The following is a 10,466-nucleotide window of genomic DNA, read 5'->3' on the forward strand; positions in this document are numbered from 1 at the left end:
AAATGGCCTTCATATCAAGACAGAAAATTCCATCAATTTGGATTTTTGCATAGCTGGTCTTAAGGAAGATCTTTGACATATGTGCGTGTCATCAGTCAACTACTTTGATGGAGTGTGTGTGACAGGTGCTGCTGTGCGTTCTGGAGGAGGCTCTGCCTGCAGTGGACAAGTGGCCCTTTTGGGAGGAGCTTGGAAATTTAGCAGCTGTGGCTTGCCCAATGGTGAGCTAAAAGAAAGCAAATAACAAACAAACAAACAAAAAAAAAGTTTAAATTGCTTTTCTAATTTACATAAACAAAGTTGCATTTGAACAACGTGAAAAATAAAAGGGTACCTTTATAAAGTTAAGTGATTTTGCTTATAGAAAAACAAAAATCAAACAACACAAAAAAGTCTGTTGTTTTAATTCCTATGATGTAGGCATCTTCTCATGCACCCCTGGACTGCTTCCAGCATACCTGATTTTATTTTTTTAAGATCAGTCCGATTATCACCATTTGCAGTGGGAACTGAGATTTCCCCACTGACCAAAAAACCCCCCCAAAACATCAACTTTTGTTTCAAGGTGACAGAATTTTTATTGGTGATGAGAGTTTGGGCTTGGGCTAAAACCCAAAGACCAAACTGCAGTTTCCAGTATAAAACTTTGGTGCTCTGGTGAGTCCTCGAGAGTCAGATTATCAATGCAGACATCAACTATAAGGTCCTGGAGAAACCAGCTGATGTGAAAAATAATGCAAATTTAAGTGTAGGGTTTAAGTGCAAAGTCACTTGAAAACCCTAGAGGGAGCAGTCTAAAAGCAAGAGCTGTGCTAGATGTGGTCCGAGATACGCAACAACATGACCTTGAAGCTAAAACTGTGCAAAGATTCATAAGTATATGACTGCAAGACTCGTAAAGGAACAGTATCGATGCATCACATCACATACCTGCGTAACAGGATGATGCCGTTCGACTACCACAGAGCTCATGGGTGGAGCCACTCCCATCACCTGCAGGCTGCTACGTCCCACCTTACTGATCTCATGGCGCGCAGTGACACGAGCCGTTACAGTCTTTGAGGATTTTTGTTGACTTGCTGTGACGACACGAGTACCTACCTAAAACAAGCAATATTTTTAGTGTTATATACAAATGTGATTTTTGATGAAGAGCTTTAGATGGCACAGTACAGACAACAAAGCAGGACATAGATTCAGCTGCTGTTAGTAGTTTGTCTCTATATGTCTGACACTAACCTTTTTGTGGGAACTTGCAATTCCCCCAAGAGGGAGTGAGCTGTGCACCACTGTAGTGGGAGGGAGTGCTTCTTCTTGGGACATGGGGGCACCAGAGTCCATCTACAAATAAAGGCAACAAGTGAACACAGGATCAGGATTTGGGATTTAGAGGAAGTTAGTCATAGTGCATCTAATTTAAACAAAAAGTATAACAAGGTAAATTCAAGACTGCTCTACAAATTTTTCATTTTTAGGGCAATCACATGATTTATATGTGAAGCCAGAATTGTCTGCGACATAAAGTAATAAATAATCAAAAGAACAAAATGATCCACGTGAAAGGACATGCTTAACATTCAATAAATACATTTCAAGAACCACGAGTGATTTGGAAAGACACTGTACTATGGTGTGTTTTCATTATAAATTAACAGTGACTTGCCACATCATCTGCTTCACTGTGCGACGGGCCTGGGTGGTCAAAATGGACTGGACTGAACTGTGTGGAAGAGGTGGCATATGGCTGGAGCTGAGCCATGGCCGAGGAGCCACGCTCATCCTCACGAGGCAGAGGAACTATGACACAAAAAAGAAACCTTCATTGAGTGATTAGGACTCAGTAATAACTCATTTTTATTGTAGTTACACAAAAATCCCCCTTTAAACTGGAAATCCTGAGTTTGTATTTGAATGGGAATATTTCAATGATCTCTTGCTTGTCAGATGACACATAAAGTACCCATTTTAAACCACAGGTGTAGCAGGAGCTGGGGATTCATAACTTCTGCAAAAGTCCTATAAAGTATAAAATATATAAATATGTGCAGTTTTAAAAAAATCCAAAGGAAAAAAAAAAGTGCTCATTTTTAAAGCAACAGGAAAGGGTAATCAATTAACCGCCCTGGCTGACAGCATCGTATTAACATACATTTCAGTTTGGAAGACTCATTAAACCTGAAAGCAGATGGATGAGCAGATGCCCATGCTAGGCTTCATTTCTACATGCTAAAGATAGTAAGATCCAAGTCCAGCAGCCATGGTATCAACAAAAAAAAAAAAAAAAAAAAAACAGATTCAGACAACAAATCTGACGACAGGTGGTGTAAATATAATGATGAGATATTTTTCCCAACTCATGCCAGTGGGACATCTTGGTGATAATCATATGATGCTAGTATTTTAAACACCGCTGGTCCGAGTTTAAGGTTTTCTACTGAAGTGTCAGGTAATAGTCCAAAGCTCTTAATCCAATCTTCCCAGCATTTACATACAACTAACTAACATTCATTACATGATTCATAACATGGTTCAAAAGGGTTTTAAATTTTATCAACCAATTTTTAATTGCCACATTAAACTTGCCAACCTGTGCAAAGTACCTTTTGCGCAGTGCTGAGCATATTCACAGATTTAACTTCATTAAATGAGGCTTTCAAGTAAAGTGCAAAGACCCCATTCCCTCCTCTCAATCATAAATCTTAACAAACGTCAATAGCACATGGCTGCACTCTATTGGAAAAATGCTGTTTCCATCTTGTCTTTTTGTTTCAATCTCCAAAACTGCGCTAAATCAATACACCGCAGAGGCAAGGCCCACGATGCAACCATGGTACATTGTATAGAGCATCAGTCTATATATCATCCTAGCAGTACATGCTTTAGTGTGCTACATTTCTACGAAGATAAATGTTTTTCTCCACAGGCCACAAATTTACTACAAACCATGCTGATCATGAGCTGGAGGTTGTTCTGCTCGTCCTTCTGTAGAGTGAAACATGCTGAGCGCCTCCATGTTGAGAGCACATACACCCCTCATGAAGGCTTTCTTCATGGATTCTTCATATCGCTCTCGCTCTAATCGTAGTCTCTGAATCTCCGCCTGTGCCCGCTCTATAGCCTCACAGTGCTGTGCACACAGGTAGCAAAGGATAGAAAGAATTGTCGAATTATCTTTTTATATAATTATTTTTTAAAAAGAAGAAAAACACAAGATGTGCATTAAAAAAAAACAAAGACCATTTGATTATTATGTTACAGCCTAATAAAAACACGAAAATATGAAGCCCTATGTAGGATGTATTTTTGGTTTCTCCATCGGCACGGGCTCTACAGTGATTTGGAGAGAACACAGAAGTAATTCACAGTAATTAAGGTGGTAGAGTGGGTTCAGTGTTGGGGAGTAATGGAATACATGCACCAGCGTTATGTATTTAAAATACAAAACATGAGTAACTGTAATCCATTATAGTTACCGTTTAAAAAGGTGATATTGAAATAAATGGATTACACGGCAGTCTTTTCCTGTTTCATATGTTAGCCTATGCTCTCTATTTTTGGTAATTCCACACCGGTGGAAACCCAAAGAAAACACGCATTAAGAGGCTCCAATGCCTGTGTCTCAATCTCGTGGCCCATGTCACCTCTACTTGTGGCCCGCATAACGAGGTGAAGAAATATTTTTAAAAATTATTCACAAAAATGATTTAATATGAAGGCAATAGGCAGAGTGTTACAGGCATCGCCCTAAAGAATGTAGCCTCATGGGCAGTGTAGTCCGTGCTGCAGGGAGAATGGACCGCCATACCCGTTATGTGTCTGTGAGCGCGAGGAGGGAGAAAAAGAGTCGAAAAGTACGAGTTGCAACAGACCAGAAACCGGAGATGGAAGCATGCAAATATAATAATAACCACTGCAGCCAAAAAGAGTGCCTGACGAGCCCAGTTGTGAGCTATTAAGACTCGACTGTACACTGTGTTCGTGTTTTCCTCCGAAACAATAAGTTCCGTTGGAGCAGCCTTTCAACGCCTCTCTCTGTCTCTCGCTAGAAACGTTGACCCAGACAACAAAGTAAAGCTAGTTTTCGGCTACAAGCCCGACACGGAACCCGACATATTAGCCAGAGGTCCCTTTACTACGGTTCGGAGCCGCAGACCTGTTTTATATACACACAAAATAGTTTTCTATACGAGATCGCTGCAAAAAGTGCAGCCTTACCTACTGTCCACCCTACTGTTACTCATTTTATAATAAGATTTAAAAATCTAGCTGGTATTGGTATTTCAGTAACAGTAATAAATCACACAGTAATAGTACATTCATGTAGTTGTAAAAAGCATGATAATATTATTAAGTTATCCAAAGTATTCAGAATACGTTCCTGTCATTGAGTAACGTAACAGAATACATTACAAAATACGCTTTTGGGGCATGTATTCTGTAATCTGTAGTGGAATACATTTTAAAAGTAACCTTCCCAACACTGAGTGGGTTATATAATGATCTGAAAGTTGATGGTTCAATCCCCTACTCAGCAGAACCTGATGCATCCGTGTAAGTGTTTGAATGTCAGGACGAAAGTGTTTAGGCATAGAAAAAACTGCTTGTATGAATCTGTCTGTAAGAGTGTGGCTTGTAGTAAGATAGCACTCAGTGCTCAAACAGAGCTGAAAACCAGTCCATTTACCATGATATACTAACAAAAGTGGGATGCTCATTTACTTAAATGCAGAGAGTTTCAGTTTGAAGTGAGCATTATAGCCTCATCTTAGACACACTGTCCCACATGTACTGACCTCTGCTAGCTTAGCCTCATACTCCACAGACATCTGGGAGCAGACCTCTTCAGCCCTTGAACGGCAAGCTCTCTCCACCTTGACTTTCCAGTGTTTCTGGATCAGAGACTGCCAGGCAAACCACACCTTCTTCTTCAGCTGCAAATTGTAGTGCTGCTGTGCCACCTGAGAAGAACGAGCCTGGCGGGGAACCACAGGGCTGTGATTTGTAATATTTACAAGGCAATAATTACGTCTATAAGTCACTCCTGTGCAGCTGCATTCGTTCTCGTCATGAATTTTATGTCGTGGTTTATACAAAAATATGAATTGGTCATTTTTAAGGAATGGCATTACCCGATGAGTTAAGTAAATCACCAACACTTGTATGAAAGTTCACATTGAAAAAACAGCAACAGAGGGGGGGGAAAAAAAAAAGCACAAAATTTAGTAAACCAGTAGTTTGGACGTAGCAAAAATCTCTGACAATTTAAAGGTAGAGACGGGTTTTACTATTTGATGAGCATTTCTAATGTCACAAGCAACTTCTAAAATATCATGTCAAAAGGTTTTGAAATCTTCTTAAACACCATACCTCTTCTTTGGCCTCGATGTGCTGGAGTCTCCAGTGGGTGAAGGCCCTCATCTTCTCAAGCTTTTCTTTCTGTCTGTCCAGTACTTGGCTCAGGTTCCCGATCACCTGAAAGAGTCCACAAAACAAGCCCATTGGTCTAAAAAAAAAAAAAAAAAGGAAGGAAGTAGAGTGCTTCTTGAATTTTTAATTTATTTTTTTTAATTTTTGTTTGTTTTTACACAGGCATGCAAGGCATAATGTGCAAATTAATTAATAAAGACGTATATAGGGGCCTAACAAAACACTGATACGAGGACCTTAAATGTAAAAGTCTTTTTTTAGCCTTTCATTGCACTAAATATAATATTTTTGCACTCTAGTCTCCTAGAGACACGAGACATTAGTTGATGTCAGCTTGGAGTCCATGATTTTGTAATGGGTGTTTTTACAGTTTTTTCGTGTTTTGTTGACAAAAAACAAACAAACAAACAAACAAAAAACAACAGGTGATTAAATAAATGACAAATTATTCTGCAAATTACCTGATAACAAACAGCTAAATGATTTACTAGATAAAGCAAATAAACAGACGTGTAGTCACCTCATCTTTCCTTTGGTTGGAGGTTTCATAGGTTTGTAATAGCTGTTTAAGGCTATCTAGCTCTGACTTCAGGCCAGCTGTCTGGGCTGCATGCCTCTCCCTCTCCTTCATCATCTCCAGCTTGTGTTGCTCAACGAAGGCCAACTTCCACTTCCGTAGCTCCGTCAGCACATTTGACTAATTAGGGAATAGAGGGTTGGGCTGTCACAATGTGTTCATTACTCTACTTTAGCAAACATGAGCATCTGTACAAATATCTGTAGTTGCTTTTAAATTACATGAACAGGTGTGCCAGACAGATGCAACTGCACAACACAGAAATCTTGAAGAATTCATCTCTAAGTTTTCTTTTGCTGGACTCAGTTCTTGACATCTGAAGTCCAGCAAACTTAAGCCAGATTTATGCTACTGCACAGAGTGTAAGAGTTTTCCACCAGAGATGTATTATTTTACAGTTCTGATGTGTAGTTCCAGGTTTGGAAGAACTTTCAAACCCCTCCCTCAACACACGAGTATACTATTTAACCCACATCTCCTTCTCCTTCTGGCTGGTACTGCTTTTTTCTTAGATTAAGCTTTGCACAGCTTAGCAGGTGATTGGCTGTCATCTGCTCTCCATGAATGAGCTGTACAAAATCAGAGGAAAAGGGCAGGATGGACACCCACATGGAGACACCCATTTCCTTTAGAATAATGTCTCCAGGAAACACAGTTAAAAGGTCAACGGTTCCATGAAGAGCAGCGAGGTGTCATCCTTTTCAAAAAGTCATCCTGAGGCTCAGACACATTCCCTCTATATAATCTCTAATCTGACCACAGGCATAGTATAACTTTCTAATGACAATGGCAGAGAAAGAAGAGTGTGAAAAATATCATTATGATCAAAAATGCCAGAAACTATCTATGCATCAATGCTGTTTGCTGCTATGTAAAAGCCCACAGGAGAAACCGAGCGGCTGTGAAGGACAGTTGTACACTGTGTGGAAGCAGACTAACCTTCAGGTTGTTGCTCCACGTGTCCAGAATGTTCTCCATCTTGTTTATGTTCTCCTCTGAAATAAACATCTCTGTCACAACAAACTCAAAGGGTTCTGGGGTATCTGGCCTGGACCTCTCAGATGCCACCTGTAACCTCTCTGAGGGATTATCTGAGAGCAGTGACGCCCTGCTAGACAAATGACCTGCCATCTTCTCAGCTGGAGTGGGGAAAAAAAAGCACAACCGCAGACAGACAGGCAGACTATGGCTGAGAATATGAAACAGTATTATGACAGTTACACATAATAAGTATTTTGTTTCTCTGAAATTTTACAATTATTTTACCACGAGAGGCTCTTGAGTGTGTCGAGTGTGGCTCAACAATCAAGGGGGAGGCCTGTGACGATCTCAGGCTCCTGCTAGAGTGCCGCCCATCCTTAGCTTCAATGGCAGAATCTGAAAGAAGATACAGGAGTTACAGTGAGCAGGTAGAGGAATAGATAAATGTGGCTAAAGATAGATTAAAATGATTGATTTAAAAAATGTAATCCAAAAAAGTCAGAAAACAAAAAACAGCTTAAGAGCAGAAAATGTGAAGGTGAGAGTGGTAAATAAGATGAGTGTGGCTCCTTGTCCAAGAAAGCATTTATGTCAATATCTTAATTAAATTCTGCAGGGAGGGAGAAGAGAAAGCCTGCACTCTAAAGAGCAGTACGGGCAGAGTGCCAGGAGATCATTACCAATTGGCCCGTCTGCTTTCTACATCCTCGTGCACGACTCCGTGACAGTTAAAGCACTAAACCTCAGATGAGAGTCACAACAGGGGAGGAAACTGATGGAGTGTTTAAGATGTGGGTATTGCAGGGGAAAGAGATAGGGGGTACAATGTGACAGACTGATATCTAGCCTTTTACACTGGTTTAAAAGATGAAAATATAAAGCTGATGAATACACACACACATATTTTCTCCATATTTTGATGCCAAATCCTTTCTGACAGACGATCATTTGATGCAAACAGTGTCTGGAAGGGCTCATATTCAGTTTCAGTCAGCCAGTCCCGGTGAACTGTGTGTCTGTTTTGTTTTGTTGCCTCTTTTTCTAAGCTCTCTAGACTAAGATGACCTAGATGACTGTGAACCTACACAGACATGTGTATGAAAGTGTTCTTCATACAGGAGGAAGCCACCATACCTGGTACAGGTTGAAACTTTGTGCCATCTTTATTTCCACCCGCTGCAGACAGATGCGAGGTGCTCTGCTGCTTCAACTGAACGCCAAGCGCGTCAAATTTAGGGGTGATAACAGCATAACGGAGGAGCTCCTCATACTCATCCTGTTAATTGATAAACAATAACAAAGAACAAGGTGGTCAAATATCAATTGAAGCATATTACAGTTTGTATTTTTCTGTGTATTGTTTCAAGTCAGTTTATTTTGGTTACAACATTTTAGTGTGACTCTTCTATTTTGACACCTAGTGATGCTAAGACCATGTTATGTAAAGCTTTGCTCAACCTAACAGAGTCCATTTGGACTTGCAACACAGCAAAACTACTTTCACACAAGGTTCTAGTTCAAGCAACCTGATATCACACACGATTTTGGTTGGCAGACTAATTCAAATGGTTGGACTCAGACAACAGCAAACTGAATCACCAATCGTGTAAAATGTTGAATTTAATATCCAAACTTTTTCAGAGCAGCTTCTAGACAATCTGTCCTTTTACCATTTAATACAAAAACAAAATAGATGAGTATTTCCTTTTAATAAATAATAGTTTTCCAGTGGTGGAAACATGGTTCCATAGAATTATGAGTGTAAATAAAAGCACATTTTCACCTGAAGCTCAGAGGACACGGAGCTGCCCCGGTCCGAGTCTTTGGGGAGAACAGGACTGGTTGGTTCTTCTTCGTCTGAGGACATCTAAACACAGAGATATACAGTGTCATAGTGCTAGTTTAATAACACAGCATGAGCTATCAATAACTGGCCATACGGACGGGACCTACTTTGGTATGTTACTATATAGTATTTATTTTAATTTCAGCTATGGCCACCACCGTTATCTTTGGCAGCTATTGATAGTCGTTGGTACTCTTTTGTTTGTTTTGCAAACCGTGCATGGACATAAAACATATTCGGATGCGTTTGATTTATAAAAGAAACTTTAATACTTATTTCAAGCTACAGCTGAAGCCTTCTGTTTAAGTTTCTTTAGCCCAAACGCTAGTTTCTACATTACAAACTAATGAAGGTACACACAGAGTAAACAGAAAACTTCCTCATGCACAAAGAAATCCACGAATATGCTTATCTGTACGCTTAAAAAACTTTACATTTTTCTATATTTTACTCATTTACAGGCGCATTAATTGATCGAGTTAAACAAACATCGTTAGCTAAATAAATCAGAGCTAAAGCTAAAACAGAAATGGAGAAGTGGAGACAGAAATACAGCTGCTCATGAAAAAAAACTAAACTACTTGAAGTGAGTATATCTACCTCTGTAAGTAGCGCCGCTTTTCGGAAACTTAACTATTTTATATTACCATAAAAAGTACCACGCTTGCCCGTTTCACAAGTCGTCAGTTGAAAGGTGCTTGCTTTGCCGTTTCAAACAGCCTGGCTCTTAAACAACAGACTCTCTGATTGGCTACTCTTTCTAACTGGCCCTACTATGTCGCCTCTGATTGGTTAAACTATTCCTATGGCAACGATAAGCGGAACGAAGCTACTTGTCTTGTGTTTTAAATATGAAAGGTGTGCAAAACCTTTTACTGTGATTTTGGAAAATATTTTTTATTTACTTCACACTTATTTTAGCCTCCAGTGTCACAGTGCCGTAAGTATCAGGGTTTTAAACTAAAGGAATCATGGTGATAGAGGCAAATAGGACCTCTTCTTTTATAACAGGTTGAAAATTAATACTTGAAAGACCTACTTTAATTGCCCCTAGAAAGTTTCGGGTTTGTTCACTTTGCTAAAGTTACAAAAATGATTGGCTCATTTAAAGAGCAACATGGTTTCCATATTGTATTTCAAATGCAGTCTGATGTTAGCTGAGATTATCTGATTAAGTTCATTTTCATGAGGAAGTAAACTCACCTGTCTTAGGAAGGTGTAGGCCATTGGGGAATACCACCACCCAGTGAACCTCCCTGTGGTCATTTCTCTATTGTTCATAAGCCCAAATGCAGATACAGACAAGGGTTCACAATCTGAATTGCAGCAGTGCCTTAACCACTTGAGGACTTATTAGTACTTAACAGTATTATGGCACATATGTGGGATAGGCCTTAACGGCTTGGCAATAGTAGCCTGGGACGGACTCCTGAGAGAGGAGACATATGGTACCTCTCAGCCATGGCAGAGCTGAAAGCAGCACTGTTGGACTAGAGCCTCCTCACCAGCTGGCTCAGAGTACTTCACTGTCCGAAGGTGTCCAGTCAGCATTGTTATAAGACCCGCAGCCTGACATTAAAAAAAAAAGAAAGAAGTAGTGACTTTGGTAATCTTCCCCTAAAACAACAGACTTAG

At 39.9% G+C, this 10,466-nt stretch overlaps 1 protein-coding gene across 5 annotated transcripts; it reads right to left on the reverse strand.

The window, feature by feature from the left end:
• Positions 1–6: 6 nt before the first annotated feature.
• poc5 (POC5 centriolar protein homolog (Chlamydomonas)) lies at positions 7–10,243 on the reverse strand. Of its 5 annotated transcripts, none has more exons than XM_005722302.2 (13): positions 10,035–10,241; positions 8,769–8,852; positions 8,120–8,261; positions 7,271–7,381; positions 6,944–7,143; positions 5,948–6,124; positions 5,368–5,472; positions 4,794–4,973; positions 2,953–3,127; positions 1,664–1,797; positions 1,240–1,341; positions 931–1,101; positions 7–226 (listed from the first exon to the last, which is right to left on the reverse strand). In XM_005722302.2, exons 1-13 carry the CDS (start codon positions 10,110–10,112, stop codon positions 92–94), a joined length of 1,794 nt encoding a protein of 597 aa, XP_005722359.1. In that variant the 5' UTR covers positions 10,113–10,241; the 3' UTR covers positions 7–91. The 5 variants fall into 5 exon arrangements, with proteins under 5 accessions (XP_005722359.1, XP_013770051.1, XP_013770052.1 ...); XM_013914597.1 differs by having other exon boundaries at positions 2,944–3,127; positions 10,035–10,239; XM_013914598.1 differs by lacking the exon at positions 10,035–10,241 and adding an exon at positions 9,479–9,558 and having other exon boundaries at positions 2,944–3,127.
• Between the last annotated feature and the right edge of the window lie 223 nt (positions 10,244–10,466).

Source organism: Pundamilia nyererei, unplaced genomic scaffold (genome assembly GCF_000239375.1).
Source record: "Pundamilia nyererei isolate P.nyererei 1_Seehausen unplaced genomic scaffold, PunNye1.0 scaffold00006, whole genome shotgun sequence".
Taxonomy (NCBI): domain Eukaryota; kingdom Metazoa; phylum Chordata; class Actinopteri; order Cichliformes; family Cichlidae; genus Pundamilia; species Pundamilia nyererei.

Coding starts and splice junctions, on each gene's coding strand:
- poc5 (XM_013914597.1), bottom strand. CDS start 10,112: ATGAACAATAGAGAAATGACCACAGGGAGGTTCACTGGGTGGTGGTAT. Junction 7,144..7,270: donor ACACTCAAGAGCCTCTCGTG/GTAAAATAATTG, acceptor TCCCCACTCCAG/CTGAGAAGATGGCAGGTCAT. Junction 227..930: donor GGCATCATCCTGTTACGCAG/GTATGTGATGTG, acceptor GCTTTCTTTTAG/CTCACCATTGGGCAAGCCAC.